This window comes from Meriones unguiculatus, chromosome 11 (assembly GCF_030254825.1).
Source record: "Meriones unguiculatus strain TT.TT164.6M chromosome 11, Bangor_MerUng_6.1, whole genome shotgun sequence".
NCBI classification, from domain to species: Eukaryota; Metazoa; Chordata; class Mammalia; order Rodentia; family Muridae; genus Meriones; species Meriones unguiculatus.
Genome location: NC_083359.1, coordinates 84,968,669 through 84,992,442, shown reverse-complemented (window position 1 = coordinate 84,992,442; position 23,774 = coordinate 84,968,669). Strand labels below are relative to the sequence as shown.

The 23,774-nt window shown below is 37.3% G+C and overlaps 1 protein-coding gene across 2 annotated transcripts in view; it reads right to left on the bottom strand.

The window, feature by feature from the left end:
* Kifap3 (kinesin associated protein 3) overlaps positions 1-23,774 on the bottom strand; it is a 139,248-nt gene that overhangs the window by 7,342 nt on the left and 108,132 nt on the right. Inside the window, exon 20 of one of the 2 annotated variants that reach the window (XM_021639424.2) lies at positions 82-150. The exons of the other annotated variant lie outside the window; for it this stretch is intronic. Within the exon in view, the coding sequence (XP_021495099.1) occupies positions 105-150 (46 nt within the window). The 3' untranslated portion in view covers positions 82-104. The remainder of the gene's footprint in view (positions 1-81; positions 151-23,774) is intronic. 2 annotated transcript variants of the gene reach the window in all.

Here is a 23,774-nt window from a genome sequence, read left to right as displayed (position 1 = left end):
GCAGCCAGCAGGAGTCCTTGGCACACTCAGCGTTCCATGCCACAGTTGGCATTACTGGACAAAGGGAAGAGAGGCACCTACCTCGGGCTGTCAGTGAGGCTTAGTTAGTGCACATTTGTAAAGCACTTTGAAATCCTTGGGTGAAAAGTGCTGCGTAAGTGAAAAGCATCATCATTATTTTCCCGTAATTAGAGCAAAGCAACCATGTCTTCTCTTCTTTTAAATTACTAACTCAGCAATACAAGCACAAGAATGTAATAAATTTATTAGTGGATGTTAGCAGGAATGAGAGAATACTTTTCATCCAGTTTTTTTTTAAGCTCATAGGACCTAGGATCTGAAAAAAAATTGAACATCTTGTTTGCACTTCAATTCACAACACTCTTGACAGAGCTCATCTAGACCTTGTCGGAACTCCTGGAAATGCAGTGCCTGGAACTCTGAGTTTCCATGCATGCATGCTAGAAAGTTCTTTATTACAGTCCTCCTGTCCAAGGAGCCTTGTAACCATACGCCAAGTCCAGTTCTTAAGTGTACTGTCTTACTGCCCAGTTCATTCAATCACCAGGACACAATCTCCAATCTCGGCTTCATTTGTTTTCTAAAATAATTTTATTTTTATTATTTACCTTAAAATGAAGAATCTGAAGTTTCTATGATGGTATGATGTGGTCTGAAATCAGTACAGCAGCTGGAAGCCACCCCACCCCGATGTGCCCAATCTCATCTGAACCAAGTTCCGCATACAGTGGGAACCTATCTCTGACCTTATTGATGTAACTTAAACTCCACTGATCTTAAAAAATTTTAAGGAGCCATTATGACAAAGTAGTCTAATCCTGAATGTACATATAGACAGCGACACACATTGACTTCTCACCTGCCACTAAGCTGGATGTCATTTTCTTTTCAATAGTCTTTAAGGAGTCTACACTTCATTTCATAGACTCTTCTGTATCAATATACTTATTCACTCATTCTTTGTGACTCACAGGTGATATTAAAGGCTTGAGTTAAATTGTGACTGTCAAGTAAAAGGACTCAAACAGGAAGTAGTTCTCACTGGAGGAGACATTCCTGACTCCACAGAACTGTATGACATCATCTGTTAACCTTCTGGAATATTTCATTTTATCAACTAATTTAATATCAATTTATCAGTTGGTCATTGACCAATAATCAGCATTTTATACTTTTATAATTAAATAACATTGTTAATCAGAAAAATTTTGACTTAACTATGTTGTTCCAGGAATTCCAATCTTGGTGACTGTGATTCTTTGTACAAAAAACATCTGTTCATTCAAACAGGACAAACACCTGTTGAATTCCTATCATGTGTAAAGTACAGTTTTAGTGCTAGCATATATCAGGAAAAAAGAATACATGGTCCTGGAAGACGACAATCACACGTGGTCCTGCCTTGCAAACTTCGGAGGCAGGGAACCCGGGGCAGGGACGGTAGGACACTAAGTGCTTACTATGCATGAGGACATCTGTAATGCACGACACTGTACCGCTTTAACACCTATACATCAGGACACTAAGTAATACAATGTGAATATGTCAGAAACAGTCCATTTCCACAGCAGACTGTTTAGGCAGGAAGGTTCAACTTTAAAGCACTTGCTGCTATATTTCTAGCACTGTATATTTTGGTTGTGTTTCCCGTATCAGAATGTAAGTATCATGGAGGATGAAGGCTGAAATATTCTTTGATGTATATGAAGCATCTAGCACAGACTCTGACATGGAATGGACAGAGAGTATCAGTGTATGAATGGATGCGTCTGGAGAGACAGGATTGCACAGGTTAAAAGAGAGATGCAGATCGCATAGAGGCCTGAGCAAGACAGTATCAGCTAAACAGTCACAGCAGTGTGTTCTGGTCAAAGTCTTAAATGACATGAGCAAGAAGCAGAACTTGAGGTCTAAAATGTGAATAGGATTAGAAAGCAAAACTCTTTCTATGCCATATTAAGAACTGCACGGATTTGGAGAATTCCATAGTTTTAAAGAATAGCCTGATTCTGTGTTTACAAAGTTATCTGCAGTAGGAGAGGTGAACTCAAAGACACGGAAAACATTTAGGAGGTAGTCTGGCTGCCCAGCTTGAAAATGTAAGAGCCTTTATGCCAGCAGCCTAGGAAACAACAGTGAGCAAGTTGTTAAGTCTACAACAAAGGTTAACGTGTTTGTGTTGTACACACGCACCCCACCCGCCCACCTGTGGAGGTCAGAAAACCACCTGTGGAGCTCTCTCCTTCCAGCTGTGGTCCTGACCGAACTCAGGTTGTTATGACTGGCAGCAGATACCTTTAGCCATGGAGGCATCTTGTTGGCCTACCTTTCCTCTTTTGAAATAGACCTTTAGTTACAAAACTTCATTAGCTTAAAATTTAGAGCTAAGGGGGGAAGAAATAAGAAAAAACCAGCTGAGAGTTTTAATAACTACAGATAACAACCTTGTCCATTAGTATAGGAACTGCTTCTTGAAATAGCCAGAAGGCTGTGGTCTTCTGTGTGATGAAGTCAGACAGTGTATGAATCTGGTTAGTTTAACATTAAGAAAATGCCATGTTTGTAAAATTACTGTTGTTGGAAGAGAAATGCAGGACAAGTAAGTAACACCCAACAAGGTGGTTTCTTACAACTGGAATCAGGATGTAACTTACAGAGTAGCCACTAGATGGCGAGCTTGTCTTACCATTGTACTCAGAATGGGCCACTAAATTTTTATTGTTAATATCTATCTATCTATCTATCTATCTATCTATCTATCTATCTATCTATCTATCTATCTATCTATCTATCTATCTATCTATCTATCTATCTATTATCTATCTATCTATCTATCTATCTATCTATCTATCTATCTATCTATCACAATTTATACACTTTATAACCCAGTTGTAGTCCTCCCTAATCTCCCCCTGTTCCCATCCTCCCTCCCTCTCCCATCTCCTATCCTTCTCCCTTAGTCCACTGATAGGGGAAGTCCGCCTCCCCTACTGTCTGACCCTAGCCTATCAGGTCCCATCAGGACTGCCTGGATCCTCTTCCTCTGTGGGCTGGCTAGGTTGCCCCACCATGGGGAAGTAATCAAGGAGCAGGCAACCAAGTCCATGTCAGAGACTGTCTCTTCCCCCCTTACTAGAGAACCCACATGGAGACTAAGCTGTCTTTGGGCTACAGCACTCCTGGGTATATATCCGAAAGATGCTCAACCACACAGCAAGGACATTTGGTCAACTATATTCATAGAAACTTTAAATAACCTAGGGGTTCCTCCACAGAAGAATGGATACAAAAATTGTGGTACATTTATACAATGGAATACTGCTCAGCAATTAAAAACAAGGAAATCATGAAATTTTCAGGCAAATGGATGGAAATAGAAAAGATCATCCTGAGTGAGGTAACCCAGAGGCAGAAAGACACACATGGATATACTCACTTATAAGCAGATATTAGCCATATAATGTAGCGCCACTAAATTTTAAATGCAAAACTAATTGAATTTAAACTGTATTTAACACTGATGGAGTGCGGTTTTACTTCCTCAGATAATTAATGTCTTCTTTTTTTTAAGTGTAAAATAATCTAGTTCACACAAAATAGGAAACACTGTGTCCTTGAATGTAAAATCTGTGACTGTAGGGGCCTAAAAAATAAGTTAGAATAAATGATGTCAACTGTCTTTGGCACTGAATTTCTTTCCCCCTTAGAGACAGGGTCTCATTGGGCAGCTTTGGCTATCCTGAAATTCACTATGTAGATCATGCTGCCCTTGCACTCACAGAGATTCACCGTCCTTTGCCTCCCAAGTGCTGGAATTAAAGGTGTGTGCCATTATGCCCAGCTTGCACTGAAAATTTAAACTGTATATTGGAGAACTACTTTTACAGCATAGTTTGAAAAATGTCATGGAAACAACATTAAAAAGATTTTATAAATTTATCTATACTACACATATATTTTAGATTTCTCTAAGGTATTATTATTTTGAAATTAAATCATTGTATCATAGAAAAATAAAACCCAAGAGCACAATTATGCCATCTTTTAATGAGTCTAGCATATGTATACACACACAGTTTAGCTGTAATTTTATATTTACTTTTGTATGGTGTGTATACATAATTATAATTTTTCTTTTATTACGAATAAAGCATTATGGATAATACTCGCACGGCATCTTCATGTGTTTGTCTGTGTATACCATGTGTGTGCACGCTCCTTCAGAGCCCAGAAGATGGTATTGCATTCCGAAGAGCTGGAACTGAATGCAGCTGCGAGTGACCTGACATGGCTCTCTGGGAGAGCAGAAACTGCTCCTAATCACGCGGCCAGCTCTCCAGCCCTGGAAATATTTGTTTGTTTATTATTTATTTATTACAATTTATTTAATTTGTATCCTGGCTGTAGCCCCCTCCCTCATCTTATTCCTGGCTCACCCTCTCTCCCTTTTCTCCCCCTATGCCCCTCCCCTAGTCCACTGATAAGGGAGGTCCTCTATCTGACCCTCGCCTATCAGGTCTCATCAGGACTGGTTGCATTGTATTCTTCTGTAGCCGGGCAAGGCTGTACCCCTCAGGGGTAGGTGATCAAAGAGCCAGCCACTGAATTCAGGCCAGAGACAGTTCCTATTTCCAATACTAGGAAACCCATTTGGACACTGAGCTGCCATGGGCTACATCTGTGCAGCGGTTCTGGGTTATCTCCATGCATGGTCCTTGGTTAGAGTATCAGTCTCAGAAAAGACCCCTGGTCCCAGATTTTTGTTTCTGTTGTTCTCCTTATGGAGCTCCTGTCCCCTCCAGGTCTTTCTATTTTCCCCCTTCTTCCATAAGCTTCCCTTTTTTAAATGAAATCTCTCTCTTTTTTTTTTTTTTCAAAAATAAAGGGCAAATTATGTAAGTTTTAGGAAGCTGTATTTAAATCATTCATCTGGGTTTCATTAAAAATTTTTGTTAATGACATCCGTCAGTTGTAAGAGGAGAAACGCTGTAGGGACAGATTCCTTCAGTTTAGGGATGATGCAGATGCTTCAGATAAAAACTTACTTCATACTGCTGATGGAGAGGGCATGTGTAAAATTGTTCCTAATTTATTCTAATTGGTAATGAAATGCCACTTCACTGATTCTCCTCCAATCTCAACTAATACTTGTCTTTATACATATATAAAGCTACTGTTTCATTCTGCAATATCTTGACCAGATTCATAAGAAAGATAAAGAATAGCTCAATGGCCAAACAACAACATAACCACTCCTGGGAGTACTGACTGCATACCGCACAGTGTGGGGAAAGAGAAATGAAGGGACTTAGAGACTTGTCTTTTTATCATCAGGTGAGAGAGAATTAGATGTTTTTATTTCACTAGCCCCGGCTAATGGGTATCAGTTGTCTGGGTAACACTGGACAGTCAGTCATGATGAGAACTGCAAGCATTTCCATGCATCTGTTTTTTTCTATCTGTATGGGTTAGGAGCCGTTCCTCATTGGTCTCACGTCCACCACTTTACTAGAAACTCTTTCTATTCTTGCTTTATCTATTTTGTACATTCAAGGAAAATATAAAGTTTGTATTATTTTGACTTAACACTGCCTTTCTGAAGAGAACAGCTTGAAAACAAGACCCACAGCTATTAAACAATACTTGAGTTTTTCTTATTTGTAGTGTTGGTGCCTAATACAACTTGTCAAATGTGATTATCAAGCTGAAGTGAGAATTCACTTACGCTTGTACTGGTCTCTGGCTTCTGGAGCAGTCTTTAGTTAGGTTATACTATCTAGCTATCTTTAACTACACGGCATCAATTAAGCATGTGAACTTCTCGAGACTGGCAGGTTCTAGAATGTCAAGCGATGTCTCCAGTCCCCATCCTTACTGTGTGGCTTAAATAACCTCTGCATCAATAAACTGAGTCATTAGCACCTCTTTTAAATAATTGTTTGTCTGTTCCTGATTCAACATTTATGTAATCTGTCATGACGTCTTTGTTCTTTTTAAAGTACAAAAATTACTGTTCTAGGTTTCACATAGAGAGTATGTGCCGTCTCAGTAGCAATGTTTTCCCAGTGATAGATTAGCCATGCTGTCTGGTACCGAGTGAGTTAAATGTGAACACCTAAACTAATTACTATGTAATGCTAACCTCAGTTGCTGGTTCATTTTGAGACTCTTTAAAATATGAACTGTGTATTTTACCCCTATGCACTCTCTTAATGATTTGTTTTTTTAGACTGAAATCACTTCCAGCCATCAGTTATACGCTTGGTCTCTACACATGCACTTTTCCAAGCACAAATATTTCTTTTTCCTATTGGTCTGCCAGGCCTGTCAGAGCAAATTTCACTTTAAACTAAATGCTATGATACTTAAAACCTCTTGGATTACTTGGGCTGCTAGTGTGATCTATGACCTTCCAAGAATGACAGCTGAACTTTCCAATTTGCTTATACTGCTGGGGGAGCTAGAAAGCACATGCCAAATAGGAAAACGTTTCTGATGTTGAACAGAGAGGAGCGTTCTGGTCGGAGGTGGGGGCAGGAGACCATTAGGTACTGAAAAATACTAATAAGAAATGAAAAGAAACTAAACATGCTGTAAAGTCAAATACCTCAAACATGATTCCAAAGTTAACATACTAGCACTATAGTCCTCTAGCGGGACTAACTGGTTAAAATGTACGTAACCATCTTTAGTTACTGTAACTTAAGCACTAAGGAGAATCCTAGTTAGACTGCTCTGCTGAAGTCAGTCCTAGAAATGGAACAGGACCTAAAACCATCCGATTATTACAAAATAAACAGGCTATATCAATTTCCCCCTGTTCTTTATAAAATAGAAATTTGACAACTGAAGAAAATCAGAGGCAATCCAGCCATCTAACATAATACTAGTCTACAGACATAATAGTCTTTCTTACATGAAAAAAAATATCGTTAACTTTCTCTGAAAATTCTTGTATCCAGAGTCATTAAAATAATCAATATAGTTTGGGAAAATTTTCAACATAGCTTAAAACTTTTCTCTTTATACATCACATAAGACATAAATGGATATGTAGCTTTAAAAAAACTCTTTAAAATGTCATAAAAATGAGATGTTTAACAAAGTTTCTAACTTATCTGAGTTCTTTCCTTTATTTTACTGGATAATAGACAAATCATGTCTGTTGATAAAAATCATGTACTGGTTTGTAAGTAAAGACTTTTTGGAAGATAAATTAAACTAAGTAATAGTTTTCCAAACTTCAGAACAGAAATATGTAGATTATAAAATATACCTAAACATAATAAAAATTTGTGTTTAAAGAGCTAAGCAAGAACATCTGAAAATTTGGTTAGAAGTAAACTTTAAATTGTAAATATACGAAAAAGCATTTTGCCTTAGGCTATTTTAAAGATTCTGTTGGGCAATGCGATTGCTGCACTGAAGCTGCTAGTTCAGCCATTCCATCAGTCAGTACAGGTAGATGTCAGATAAACGCTTCTGAGCACGGCCCGCTAACCAGCATCAAAGCAGATCTCTATTTACGTTAGAGGCTTTCTTAGCCCACGAGAATACTCTTTGTAACAGTAATGGTCAATCCATTTTCTACTCAGATTTAATGTTAACTATGGATTCTTCATTTACAAGTCTTCTGATAATAAAATAGGATGTGGCTATGGTGTCTTCAAAGCACAGAGTAAAGTAAGCACTGCCCCTCTGTCAGGCAAATGGGGTAGAGACAAGAATGTGGAAGCACAGGATTTCGGTAACTGTTGTTCTGGCATCCTGTGACTGCACCGTTAAGTTATTCTCAAAGGCTTATGGAGACACTGCAGACCTTTTTCTTTATCAGCGATGCACATGGCATTTTCCTTTAAAGGACTGGTAACTGACTTTATTGAATCAGCAAAACTTAAAAGTGAACTGACAATTCCTCAACTTTATTAAAGCCAGTGGGGGACAGTGACTTCGAAGCAAGAGTGTCTAGGTGGGGTTTCTGCCTTTACTGACAAAATTTGTTTTAGTTTCTTTCTGTAACTTTGTCTTTTCTTTGTAGAATAATGACTATCACTTTTGTTCAGATCGCTACATTTTCAAGTCTCTTTCAAGTATAATCAATTCCTAAGTATATATTTGGTATTATTTATATCTGAGTTCTAACTGTCATAGGAAATGATGAAAATGCTCCCCCAAATGCTTTGGAAACGCTGGCTCCTACGTATTCTATCGAAACAGTGAAGAGATACTCCATCACATGTGGCATGCTTCCTGTTTGCCTTTACAAGGCTTCTCATAAGTCATGGAGACTTATGCCTATGCAGAGGCATGCTGATTATTGTTGTAGTGAAGTAATGTCATGGCCAATCAGACCTTCATTTTGCCGTGGTGAGAGTGGACTGTTTGTGTAAACTGGGTAATTCGAACACTCAGATTCTACGCCATGATAAATGCAAATGTAGAGCGCCTCTAGGAAAAGTGAGGGCAATATCCTACTTTACATTTCATGGGCTCATGCAAATGGCTTCCCACTCTGTTCACCTAGCTGTGCTCGGGCGACTGATAACGGTTGTTTCTTTCGTGAGGAGCCCAGGACGTGAAAACATTTAGGCTGTAGCATTTTTTACTTTGTGCCATTTACAGTCTTTGAGGCTGTAGAAAAGCCTGACAATCTGGGACTTACATATAAGTTGGGGGAAAGATAAGACTTTTTCAGGGTGTTAGCAATGTGCTCTATGGCTCTATTCAGTTTTTCAGGGTACAGTTAGTATTTCAAATATACATGTAGGTGTAACTACATTAGTTCTTCTAAGTCTCAGGGCCAGGAACATAGTGATTCCATTTAAAATAACTCTGGTCCCTATTTGTTGATGATCCATAGCACCTCATTTTCCCAGATGTTGGAAGAAAAATGCAACAGTGATAGGTTCTTTTTTTCTATACAGAGAATGAGGTAAATGTACAGCTACATACTATTCGTAAAAGCCATGAATCCAGGCAGAAACACACACACACACACACACACACACACACACACACACACACACACACATTTTCCTGTTAACCAACCAACCAAACCATAACAAAAAGAATTTCTGAAAATGTGGGATAATCCTACTTTGGATACTATTTCTTCCAATTCTAAACAAAGAAACTGTGTGTGTGTGTGTGTGTGTTTATTCTTTGCTATTTGAGATAGAATCTGGACAATGCTCAAAAAACTACTGATATGCTTCTATTTAAGAGTATTTTAATCTTAAACTATTTAAGATCTTTAACTTAAAAAGTACAAGAAAGCATTGTTATGTCTGTATAGTCTGAAATAAAACCACACATACACACAAGACTTTTATTTAAACCCAACTTATACATGTATCTATATCTATCTATCTATCTATCTATATATATTCATAATTATCTTTAATGGAAGCACAAAATTTAGAGATTTGCTAAACATTTTAAAATTACTCTCAAGCAAAATCTCAACGCAATATTTAAAATACTTTCTATTAGAGTGCCAACCTTGTCCTTCTGAAACAACTCTGAATTCTACCCTATTCATGGAGGCGCTGAACATGCTATGACCTTCTGTTCCTGCTGTTAAACACAAAAATATAGACTTCAGTTCATCCTTCTAACTACAGACATCTTCATTTTTAAATGAATACATACTCTAGTGTATCCTGCTTCTTTTGAAAATGAGATCCTGACACATTCTAATAATTTCTTTGTTATCTAAATTTCTCTAAATGAAATTCTTCACTAAATAGGTTTAAAAGATGCTCAACTTTCTAAATGGGCATGGAAACTCATGCCTGAAGTCAGGAAGAGGAGGCTGCAGTACAAGGACCAGGCAAGCATGAGATCAGCCTTACTGTCTGCTGAGTTCCATCCACCCACTACTATATAGTGAAAACTTATAGCTAAACAAATTCTTTTTTTTTTCCTTTGTCATGTTCCTTTAGGAATGTGTGTGCGTGTGTGTCTACTTATCTAAAGTAAAATGTAGGTTTCTATTGCCTAAACTTTTGCCCATGAGACCGACAGCCTTAAAATCAACTTTTATATGGATCTCCTTGATACCTTGATATAATATCCTCCCCTAAATCTCATAATTTTCCAAATTACATTGTCAATTGATGTGTTCTCAAAGAGGGCAGTATCTCTATTACAAAGCCACAAGCTGCAATATGGTCAAATCTTTTTTTGTTGTAAGAAACAATCTAAAAACTCTAGTGAATTATTAGAACATAAAAGTATGAGATTTTCTTAAGCCTACACAATTCAGGAGGTTAGATTTGAAAAAAAAAGAATATGATTCTTTGTCAAATATTGCACTTCTTATTCACATTAGGTAGCTGATTCTTTTTCCCATGAGAAAATGATAAAAAGTTAAAAGAAAGGACAACACTGAAAAGCATGCTCCTCAAAAAAAGGGAAGCACTTCAGAATTTTTTCAGATGACCTAGCCTTTTCTAAAGATCACTAATCTATTCTCTGTGAAAATACAGCGAAATTTAAAAAGCACTCAAAGTACATACTGGATGTATGCATACATACAGACTTTACTCAAGGGATAAGAGTAAGAGCAGACAGGAGCAGGTGAAACTTGATATCCAAATCCAGATTCTTAATACTAGTCCTCTCATTTATTTATTTGTTTGTTTATCTTTTCTTTTTGTTTATTCTTTCATACAATACATCCTGACTCCAGCCTCCTCTCCCTACCTCTCCTCTCCCCAAGACCCATTGCTCCTCTGTTTTCCTTCGGAGACTGAAAACAGCATAACAAGAAGCAATAAGGGCAGGCACAAAGCCTTACAGCAAGGTTTGACTAGGCAACCCAGTAGGAGGAAAGGGATCCTATGAGCAGACAAGCATCAGAGACAACCCACTCCCACTGCTGGGAGTCCCACTAACACAGCTATACAACCATAACATACATGCAGAGGACCTAGGGCAGACACATGCAGGCTCTGTGTTTTCTACTTCAGTCCTTTTTTAGGCCTGAATGCTACAGGCCTAAAAAAAATAACACAATAAGAAAGTTAAAGAATAATAAGCAGGGTGCTCAAACACATTATAAATTTTGTATTATACTGACACCTGACCTTCAAGATCCTATCCAAATGCTTATCAGTTAAAGAGACCATAGATAAAAACTTAAATTAAAAAAAATTGAATATATATCTCCACCTTGATTATATATCTATGTCATGGTCTTTTAACTTTGAATGCCATTACAGAAGTGAAGTTGAAAGCACCTTAGAAACCATAGAAATAGCAAAAATAGGAATCTGTAGCCTCATGTGAGTCTTGCAGTGGACTAGTTGATAACAGGTAAAGATGGGATGAAGGGAGATAGGATAGAATTTGTTGCTGAACAATGTTTGCTATTTGGCACTGGAAACTGATGTATGCTTTCACAAAATCCTCAATTATACTGCGTCCTAGGAATACGACTTTAAAATACATGCTGTTGCTTCAGCATGTACTCACACGCTTTATATAGACGTTAAGGACAAACACCGAAGACCTGACTGCAGATGACATTTATGTGAGGTCTATACATATTGTATTTATCTTTCTGCACCAAAAGTTATCTTTCAAATAAATGTTAACTCCAGAAAAATGAGTATATATTTCACACAGGGTGTCACGTAGCTTAGACTGGCCTCCAATTCAGTTTGTAGTCTAGGATGATCTTGAACTTTTGATTCTCCTGCTTCTACTTCTAAAATGTTGAAAGTAATAGAGATCAAACCCAGGGCACCTTGCTAGAACTCTACCAATGGAGCTACAACCATCTCTCTATGCCTAGAATTGAAGATTCTGGAGAAGTTTTGTATGTGAGGAAGTGAAGATGGGCAGTATTTGGAATGTAATGTGAGGCCAAGTGGAGTTTATGGTGGCAGGATGAGCCAGTAGAAAGAAAAGACACCTTCAGAGGTTAGGGTCTAGAAGGTTAGATAAAATATTTGAACAAAGGTCACTTCCATCATTGTACCAAGGGTGAAGAAAGAAAGATGGATAAAAATATGAGTCTCTGTATTGCCTGGTTTGGGTAAGCAGCTGAATGCATTTTAAACAGGGTGTCTGCTTTCAGTTGTGAACATTAAATTCATAATGGCAGTAATCAATAGAAATTAGCACACTGCTTCCTAAGCTTTCACTGCATGCATGTTAGCAAATGCTAAGCCTTGCTACTAATGAATATGCCAGGTAACAGGCAGATTGGAAGCCATTAATGGAATACCCTTTCAAACACTTCAAGAAGAATAGATTACAGCAGCCGGGCATCCACTGCAGTATGGCTTCTAGCATTCTGTAGTAAGGTCATTTGAACCTGCACTCAACTAACTGTTCAAGTTATACAAACACGAGCTCCTCTGAGCACTTTGCTCATTTGCACTCTGAGCATTCGTTCCCCTCCCCCCTTTTTAAAAAGAGCTACAGAAATATAAAAAATGTTTACAAATGTTCTGTGGACTTTCAAAACCAGAATTTTGGGTAAGACCTAAAGCTGCAAAAAGACAACATCAACACAAATACTAGAACAGCTTAAGAAGATCTTGGTCCTGTTTGAAAGCAATAATTGTTAAGAGTATGAGCCATAAATTCAAAGTTCAACATTTCTATATTTCACCTAGCACCTTTGAGAGAGACCACAGACAGTAAGTACTATAATTCTTTCTTAAAATTTCAATCTCTCTTCTTCTATAGACTTCTTTCTTTAAAAAAAAAAGTGTGTATCTGTGCATGCGCTCATGCCTGTGGGCAAATGTGTGTGTATGCCATGGACAGCAAGTGGAGGTCAGAGGACATTTGGGGGAGTTCTCTTCACTCCCATGTGGGTTCGGTGATCCAACTTTGGTTATCTGGCTTGGTGGCAACTGCCTTTACCTACTGAGCCATTTTGCTGGCCAACTATCCTTTGTTTTGAATGCAGCAACCAAAAATTAGCAGTTTCCAAGAAGTGGATCCTCTTGTTTCCAAGAGATCTGACTAATGGTCTCTAATTCAGAAGTGTTCTCCTCAGCTCTCAATCTCCTTTACACATTGCTTTTACTACTGACTGAATCGGCGAATAGGCATTGCACACTACTGATTCATTCCAATATTCTGATTTTTAAGAGAAATTATTATTTTTTTTCTTTTCTTTTTTTTTAATCAGTTACATTTTATTAACTCTGTATCCCAGCCGTGTCCCGATCCCTCATTCCCTCCCAGTCCCTCCCTCCCTCCCTCCCTCCCTCATCTCCACCGTGCCCCTTTCCAAGTCCACTGATGGGGGGGACCTCCTCCCCATTCATCTGATCCTGTTTTATCAGGTATCTTCAGGACTGGCTGCAAAGCCCTCCTCTGTGGCCTAAAAGGACTGCTCCTCCCTTCGGGGGTGGGGAGACCAAAGAGCCAGTCATCGGGAATATGAGTAACTGTGACTTAAGTGGTGGGAAATGATAAACTGATTTAAATTTTTATTTACTTAATAATATTCATATTTATATATGCAGTCCATAAGAATACATAATAAAATTTATTTATTTTGGATATCATTCAAAATTATCATTTGAGGGTAAATTTCATGATACAGACAACTTGCTAAATCCTAACTGCCAGTCATAACAAGGCAATAGAAAAGGTAAGAGACAAGTGAGCAATAAATTTAATACATAGTAATACATAACAGTTGAGTTTATCATGAAAAGAAATGTTTGTACTTCATTATGAATATTCACTTTTTTGTTTTCTTATAGAAAATTCAGCTACTTAAAGGTGATTTTGAAACTCTATAGATTTACCAAGTAATTGTAATATTTATTCTTTTGCACAGAGATAAAATTTTATCACTTGATAAAATGGCTGAGTGGGTTTAATAATGTTACTTTTGTTTAAGAGTAGCTCTTATAATGTGGAAATGAAGATTTCTGAAAGCCTCAAAATTGTCTTAGTACCATGGGATCATTTCTGTATCTGAAGTACAAAATAATGTTCTTACTCGCTAAGCTAATTAAGTGTAAGTTTATGTTCACACTAAATCTAGAGTTTAATCAAAGAGGAGACAGAGAGGTCCTGGCTGTTTCAGAGCCTTCTAGTGGACAAATTTAATCTTGACGGCAGCAAGTAAATGCCCTCTCTGCCCTACCCCATGAACACCTCTTAGTATTTTTCAGTTTCTAAAATTTTCTTTCAGTTTTGGTCTTGCAACCATGTGACTTGATTAAAAAGTGGGTCACTTGAAAAGGAAAAAAGCCCAATAAAATGAATGACAAAGACAACAAGATTAAACTATTGCACTGTTTTCACACACGCTTGCAGAAACTGTACAAACAGGCAGTTGGCTGTGGTTTGGCATTTAGCGGCATGCCATCAGTAAGGAGGAAATTTTATTCTCATTAACTGTTGCAGATTTACTGCAGTGAAAAGGGCTATGTAACCCGAGATGTGACAGTACAGAAAGATCAAAGCCTCGGACTGGAAACTAAATAAACCCTCTGGCTACTTCCTGCAAGGAAAATTCACTTTGGCAATGTAAAACAGAGTCCAGTTAAAAACTACTCTCAGTTTTATGAGCTGTCATAGCAGCTCAAGTGGTTTGGACTGGCTGAGTTTAGAACATTATATTTCCTTGTTTTTGTCTTGGATGCTTCTATAAGAAGGTTTACAGACTAACCCCCCACCCCAACACAACAACAAGAAGAAACTTCTTGTAGTTAAAACTGAGCATAATCACTAAGCGCATTAAATCAGGTCTTCATTGGTACACTCCTTCCTCATTCATTACAACTAGTATTTCACTCTTAGACTTAACTTGGAAATATGAATTTACTTTTATGACTCACGTATAACCTGTACAATTCCTATTCAAGCTAAATGCAAATCAGCCTCATCCTCCATATGGCTTTTTACTCCACATGTGATTAGTAAGCTATTTGTACAGCACATTTGATGTAACTATGGGCAAAATGGAGATTAAGGCAATTCATTAATACTACACTTAAAGGCCAACAGCTCAGCATCGAATTTCAGTTGTTTGACTAAAAAAATGCTAGGTTTAATGTTTTTAATATAAGAAAACTTAAAAACTGTTCATAGCGGTTAGGCCATATCAGAACACAGAACTAGAATGAATAACTCGACCTTGAGGTATACATACTCTCCAGTTAAGGAGTAAGCTTGATGCTACAGACTCAAGTCATAAACAAATTGCTCTATTTCTCTCATTTTAAAGGAAATAGTGTTTGTAACAACTGCATAAGCAATTGTTATTCTGTTTAAAATATGAATAAATAAGCATTTGAAATGGTAATTTGCGTTGCAGTATTTTTTATTTTTTTAATGAGGGCACTGCCTAGGCCAAACATCTCCTATGAGCACTCACTGATGCTTAAAGACTTTTTACTTTCTTTCAATTTATATTTGCAATCCTTTAATTTTGAAAGAGGATCTCATGATCACCTAGATAGGCCTGCCTTCAGATCCTCCTGCCTCAGCTTCCTGTACCAACACACCTAACTAAACTCACTCTCAACTGTTGTATCAACAGAGTCAACAAAAATGTAACTAATACACTTGAAAAATACATGAGCTTTAACACTAGATAATCACTCTTAAATGGTGGCGATGTGTTCAATTTCCCAGGTATGCCAGGGTTAACACTCATGTCACCTCTTTGAACACAAGGCTATACACAGTTGATGTGTTAACATTTTTATAGGATTCAGTTCTATTATTTTACTTACAGATTCAGTTATACGATTTTTTTCTCTTAAATGAAAGTCTGAATAAAGTGTCAATAATATAGTTTCCTTTGAGAAAATCTCTGGGCTTTAGACATAGCTAATGTGCATGCCTTCAAAAACTTTGCTCTGACCAACAAACAGAAAATCGTACTACATCCATGAGGGCAGGTCCACAGCTAAGCTCTCTTGCTTTTAAATTTGTAAAGGAAAGTAAATAACTGAAAACACCTTTCCAAGTAAGCACTGCAAACCTCCCTAGGGAAAGACATCTTCCCAAGGTTCTAGTGATTTTTGGCTTGTATTTCTATTTTCAGTAAAGTTTATAGTTTGCTAATGCTGATGTGTGATAATCTAATAAAATCTAGCCTTAAAGGTTATGGGCCCAATTTACTAATATAATCTAATCCAATTTTCCAGGGGAAATGCAAATAATTGGTGTTAAAGCAGTGGAAGGAGGCCTTTTCATTTCTAGAAAGAAGCTGTCTCTGTGAAAAGTCTAAATAGATACGACAAGTAAGACAAATAGAGCAAATTCACAGGGATGTATTTAACAGGCTCAAAACAGAAGCACCAGGTAGAGAAAACGTCACATTACTTAGTTGGCTAAATAGATGCCTTGCACAAGGCATTTGTTTTTCAATACTGAGATAATCGCAATTCATTTCATGCCCATTTTAATAAAACTGAATTCAATCTTTAGAGAGAATTTAAAGTAATGAACTAATTAATGTGTTAATAAACTCTTAGCAGCTTGCCTCCAACTAAATGTGAAATAACAGTTTGCAAGAAAACGTGTCAAGTGTATTGAAGCAAAATAGGTTTATGATTTGTCGTGCTGGGAAATGAATGCTACATTTCCCCTTTAAAAACATTTTCTCTAAACTTCCCCAAGCAGAGGTCACCAGTGATTAATGTATCTCCTTGTCATCTGGAGGCAGTAACAGCAGAACAAAGGCTGCTGCCTCTCTCTTTCCGAGCTCCAGGACTGCGGTATTTATTACCACCCAGTTCCAGTTGGTTCCCTAAAAATCTCTATTTTCACTCTTTGCCCTCCTTACCCTCACATACGTGAGTGTGATCAAATGTGATATGTGAAGTTATGAAGGTTAGAGAAATGTAAAGCTATTAGCCTTTGTGTACTTAAGATTTAGATTTTTTAAAGTCTTAAACACTATTCTTTGAAAAATTTAAAGGTTCCTAAGAATATTTTATCTTGAAAAATGTAACTGGTAATATCCAGAAAGAAAAATAAAATATTTCATAAGGATTATTTTACATTGTGAGTCTCATAATGTAAAAAAAAAAAAACAACTTAATTTGCATTAGTTTATACAATGCTACTATCATGTAGTTACTATCATTCATGCTCAGCAGTTTTCACCATACCATAAATTTAAAAGTAGAATGACCACTTCAACTATCTTAGGCATAACTTCCTTTGTTATATATCTTATGGCTTTTATTAATTTCAAGAAAATTAGTGACATATTTCTACTCCATTAATACTCACAAAATTTGAATGAGCTTAAAATTATTTCTCTGATGTAGGTCTGGGCAGCATTTATTACTGGGCTTGAGATTTTGTTTTACATGTTAAAAATGTCTTTTGGATAACTGAATATTAATAATTAATTTATAATATATTATAAAAGTTTATACAAATCTAGATATTTTCAGGTAGAAACATATATCATGTCTTAAACAGAACATTTTAAAAAGTAAATGGGATAATATCCTGCTACTCAACCTTGCTGTTATATTTTTTTATATACATACATATGTATTTATGAAGAAGTTGCTTTTTAAGAAATTATTTCCTCATTTGTATGTATGGCTTTTTTTTCCCTGGGTCTATGTATACCACCTATGTGTCTGGTGCCCACGGGGCCTGAAAAGGGCATCGAATCCCTTGGAGCTGGAGTTACAGATGTCTAAGAGGCAACAGGTAGTGCTGGGAATTGATTCTTGGGTCCTCTGAATGTACAGCTCTTAATGCGCAGCCGTTTCTCCAGCCACTCTTCTGTGTTCCTTAAAGAACTCTACGGAAGCCTACAAGCAGCCCTCTTAGACACCCTGCGAACATCCAGTCCTCTAACGGGAAGAGCCTAAGCGTGCAACCATGTCACGAACGTAGGGTGTGTAAGAGGTTAGCAGTGCACTGGATACACAGGACCTGAATGGGGTTTTTACTTTTTTTAGATTATATACTGTCTGATAATGATCTTGTCTGAAACCTAGTAAGCCATGTTTTTGATGGAGGACAATAAGGGTAGCCTTATACTGAGAGAAGTGAATCTGATTTGTATACATAGAAGACTAATCTTAAAAAAATACATGAAAAATTGAGGGGCTGGTAAGGTGGCTCAGTGGAAGGATGTTTCCTGGAAAGCCTAACAACCTGAGTTGACACCTGGAATCCATGATGAAAGAAGAGAATTGATTCCTACATTTTTTCCTCTGATCTTCACATACATGCCATGGCAGATACAATACATATATAAATGTAATTCTATTTAAAATTAGTACAAAGCATTATTTCTTGTATTTAGAGGAATTATTTCTTATTTCATTAAGATCTTGCAACTAACATTTCAGCTGCAATTAAACAGTTCACAAAATAAAGAGACTACAATGAAAGGCATACACATATAATCTATGTTGAAGTACAAAACAAATAATCGTAAAGCACTTCAAGAGAGAAAACAGAAGGTTGTAACTCACACAAACAGAAAATGAAGACATACGAAGCAGAGAACAGGTCATGTGTGAGTCCAGTTTACTTTGACCTCAGCGAGATGGTCAGTGACTGACATCACTTTCCCAACCACAAAGAACGCCAGGCTCTCTGAAAAATATTTTTCAGAGCCCCAAGGAAACCTAAGCAGACTCTGCAGTTTTTTTTTTTCCCAGTTTATGAAAATTGGATTCCTATAAAAGGAAAATGGACCATTTTTACTGCAACAAAAACTGATTTGTAAAAGCTGGAAGCAGTTTAAGAATACTCTGAACATGAGGTTCTTGTTAGTCTTGAAAAGTAAGAGTTATAATAAAAAAAGGTCCAAAAATATGGCACGAATACATAGTACATAACAGGAAAAAAAAGGAAAAATCTACCTCGCCTTGCTCCCATTATTTTTAATTAGCTTCAATACTAAGTTCCACTTTACCCCAACACCAGTTCATACTTGGGAAGATTTACATTTGACACGTGATTGGCAACCCATAGCTAATGCCTTGGAGCCTAATGCATTTTGCATTAGGTTGAAATGTCGGGAAATCCTGGCGCCATGAGGTTCAAACCAATAGTGACACATGTCTAAAGCCAAGGATTTGCTGTCCATCTGCCAGTATCTATTTTATCAAACGTCCAGCCTCTCTCGCAGAATGAGATAGATGAGTTTAACAGCTTTCACTGTTTCCAATTAAACTGCCTCATCAGATTACAGAAGTGCAGGCCCTCAGACTAGGAAGCACCTTTGACTTGGGCTTTAGGAAAAACAACAATATAGATTAGGTCTTAACACTTCTTTCAATTTGGGTTAGTTTCTTAGATTTTAATATGTATATCTTTTACTTACTAAACATCATTTGAGAAAAAAAAGAAAAATTTTGAACAGTTTAAAAAAAACATGTCATACAAATTAGTCATTTCTTTAGTTAGCATGCACTGGGATCAACTACTTTACAGAAATCTACTCAAATTGAAATGTTCCCATAATAAAGGCTACAAAGCCATGGAAGCTGACTGGCAGCTGGTACTTCCCACTGCTGGAACCTGTCTCGTGACTGTCAGTAATGAAAAACAATTTTGATGATACATTCTTACCTTTTCTACATTCAACTCTCATTATTCTTTGCTGACATAAATTTGCTAGGTTTATTTATCAAAAGCATGATGAAGAAGCAGTGAAGAATTTGCAGGTCATCTGGTAACTACAGACTTCAGGGGAGGCTCCACCGAGGCAGCACTTCTCCCTTTTAGAGGTATCTGAGAACCAGGCTTACCAGGGTTTAAATCCAATCAGAACACTATTTCTTCACAGCCTAAGTTCTCCGTCTTTTAAACTCCAGATGAGGTGAGCGTTAGAAGACAACTACTGCAGGCTAGTGAATGAACATTTATAGTCTTAGATTATTTAAAGTCACTTAATAAAGTGGAAAATTCCCTAATCAGCATCTTGAGTTGTTTTCTAATGACTTTTATAGTTAACCTCTGGATATCACAAACTGAGAGCTAGTAGTTTAAGGGTTCATATCAGCATCTGCTTTGATCCACTGTTGGGTGTGTAGGGAGTCTTGTGGAAAAGTAGGAGGAAGGATTGAAGGACCTGGAGGGGACAGGAGCTCCACAAGAAGACCAACAGAACCAACCAACCAGGGCCAGAGGGTATGTGAAGTCTGAGGCAACAACCAAGGTGCATGCATGGACTGGACCTAGGTCCCCTACAGAGATGTAGCTGATGGCAGCTCAGGCTTCATGTGGGCCACTTAAGGGGAGCAGGGGCTGTCTCTGACATGGACTCTGTTGCCTGCTTTATGATCACTTTCCTCTGGCGGGGCTGCCTTGTTAGGCCATAGAGGAAGAGGATGGTCTCAGTCCAGATGCAACTTGACGAGCTGGGGTGGGTTGGTGATGGTGGAGGCTCCCCTTTTCTGAAGAAGAGGGGATCGGGGAGGGCTAAGAGGGAGGGAGAAAGGGACCAGGAGAAGAGGAGGGAAGGGGTTATGATAGAAAAGTAAAGTTAAAAAAAAAAGATTCGGGGTGGGGGGAGGATTTCAGATCAGGAATATAAATCACCATACCAAAATGTGTGAATAATCATAGTAATTTAATATGTTAAAATATTTCCAGAATTAAAAAAGTTTGCCTAAGTGAAGATCCATGTTTGTTTTTATCACAGAAAAACACAGCTATTTCCAAAAGACTCCTATCTCAGAAGAGTTGTAAGGAGAAAGTTGGTGAGGGTAAATACAATCAAAACAATATGTATCTATGACATTCTAAAGAATAAATAAAAATCACCATTTAAAAAAGAGAATCTTAAATAAAAACATTTGAATGTGAAAAGATAATTTATTTAAGAATAAAACTTATTTAGCTAAGAATTATTTCAGATTAATAATTACAACAGAATGTGCAAAAGGCCTTTAGAAATCCTCCGCTCTGATCCCTTTTCATTTGACTTATTAGGTACAAAAACCCAAGTGAATTAGCAGTAAATTGTTTCTTTTGCAAATAAAAAACATATGCTTATAAAAGATATTTTTCACGGAAAGTTGTTTTTTAAAGGATAAACAATTCTCAAATCAAGATAATTACACTAAGTCTATTACTCCTTTGATTTTAAAGGAACTTTCAGTTCCTTTTCAGAGTAGAAACATTTAAGTAGCTTCTCTACTTCATAAAAGATTTTCTCACAGTAGTTTTCAATAAAGAAATACTATATGGATTTTCCCAGTCATTAAAATTTAACAGAAATGAAAAGCAAACTATTGGAATCTTTAAATATTAAGCATTATCACTAAATATATCTCTCAACAGAGCTATGTTGTTTTATGAAACTATCATTAAAAGTGATAAACTTTGTTAAATTAGTCTCACAATTTAGTGACTTGTACATTCAATTATCTTCATATTGGAAATTTTTGAGATAGTCTCCCCACGTGACCCTGGAGGTGCTTGGACCTTACCTTCTGGCCTTATGTTCCCAGGGGCTGGGGTCATAGGCTATCCTAACTCCTGACTACACAGTCAAAATTAGTCAAAATGTTTAATTTATTTACAGTCATACAATCACATAAAATGAAAACAAGTCTTATTGAAGGAAGTAAGGTAAACTCAGCAGGAGTCTGCTTTATTTAGACTGGACTATTTATAGGTTGATATTTATCATGAACTGTAAAGGAAAGAATAACTACAATGGCAGAACAATTCAGTTTATAACTGATATAAGCATTTTCTGTGATAAGATCATATGCAAAGCTTTCATTTTAAATTTTATAAAAAACATTTGTACGGTGACTTGTCACATGATAAGGTTATCTATAATTAAATAGAGACTGTAATTAAATATTTATAACTGGAATGCCAGATACCTTAGAAATAATGAGAAGTCAAATGTTTTTAAATATTTAGCCATGGTTACCCTTTTAAGTCTTGAGGCAAGAAATTTCTTAGTATGTCAACCCAACACACTGATGAAATAATTTCTTGTGTTATTTGTCACTGAGAGGCCACTATAGGACCAAACTTCACATTTCATGGATATATTAGGTAAGAGGCAGGAAGTATAAGCATAATTTAAAGAAAGCTTTGCTTTGCATTTATATATGGAGGTAATATTTTCATGCAGTGTACCCGTGTACATTAGGTCTTCTTATTGGTTACTTCAATTTGCTATGGTTTCTTTGTCTGTAAAATAGGCATAATTCTTGCTTTAAAAATACAGGCATGAACTTGGTTGCCTTCTCTTTGATCACCTCCCTCTGGCCAGGTGGCCTTACTAGGCCACAAAGAAAGAGGATCCAGACAGTTCTGATGAGATCTGTTAGGCTAGGGTCAGACAGTAGGGGAGGAAGACCTCCCCTATCAGTGGGCTAGGGAGGGTTATAGGGGTGAAAGTGAAAGGGAGGTGGGATGGGGAGGAGATGAGAGAGGGGGTTACAGCTGGGATACAAAGTAAATAAATTGCTGAGTAGTATGTGTAAAAAGTACCACAATTTCTGTATTCATTCCTCCGTTGATGGACATCTGGGTTGTTTCCAGGTTCTGGCTATTACAAATAAAGCTGCTACAAACATGGAGTCCTCGTTGTGTACTTGAGCATGTTTTGGATATATGCCTAGGAGTGGTATAACTGGATCTTGAGGAAGCAGTATTTCTAATTGTCTGATAAAGCGCCAGATTGATTTTCAAAATGGTTGTACAAATTTACATTCCCACCAGCAATGGAGGAGGGTTCCCCTTTCTCCACAACCTCTTCAGCCTGTGTTGTCACTCCAGTTTTTTATCTCAGTCATTTTGATGGGTGTAAGGTGAAATCTCAGGGTAATACTACTCAGCAATTAAAAACAAGGAAATCATGAAATTTGCAGGCAAATGGTGGGATCTAGAAAAGATCATCCTGAGTGAGGTATTCCAGAAGCAGAAAGACACACATGGTATATACTCACTTATAAGTGGGTACTAGACCTATAAGATAGGATAAATATACTAAAATCTGTACACCTAAAGAAGATAAACAAGAAAGAGGACCCTGGGTAAGATGATCAATCCTCACTTAGAAAGACAAATGGGATGGACATTAGAAGTAGGAGAAAACAAGAATCAGGACAGGAGCCTACCACAGAGGGCCTCTGAAAGACTCTACCTAGCAGTGTATCAATGCAGATGCTGAGACTCATAACTAAACTTTGGGCAGAGTGCAGGAAATCATATAAAAGAAGGGGAGTTAGTATGACCTGGAGAGGACAGGAGCTCCACAAGGACCAAATATATCTGGGCACAGAGGTCTTCTATGAGACTGTTTCTCCAACCAAGAACCATGTATGGATATAACCTAAAACCCCTGCTTAGATGTAGTCCATGAAAACTCAATATCCAAGTGGGTTCCCTAGTAAGGGGAACAAGGACTATTTCTGACATGAACTCAATGGCTGGCCCTTTGACCCCCACCCCCATCCTGAGGGAGGAGCAGCCTTGCTAGGCCACAGAGGAGGACACTGCAGCTAGTCCTGAAGAGACCTGATAAGCTAAGGTCAGATGGAAGGGGAGGAGGACCTCCCCTATCAGTGGACTTGGAAAGGGGCAGGGAGGAGATGAGGGAGGGAAGGTGGGATTGGGAGGGAATGAGGGAGGGGGCTATGGCTGGGATACAAAGTAAATAACCTGTGATTAATATAAAAAAATAAAAATTATAAAAAAATGAAAAAATTAAAAAAAACTTTAACTATAAAAAAACGAAGTGAATAATTTGTAATAAATAATAATAATAGAAATAAAAGATTTAGAGTGCAACTTCAAAAATATAG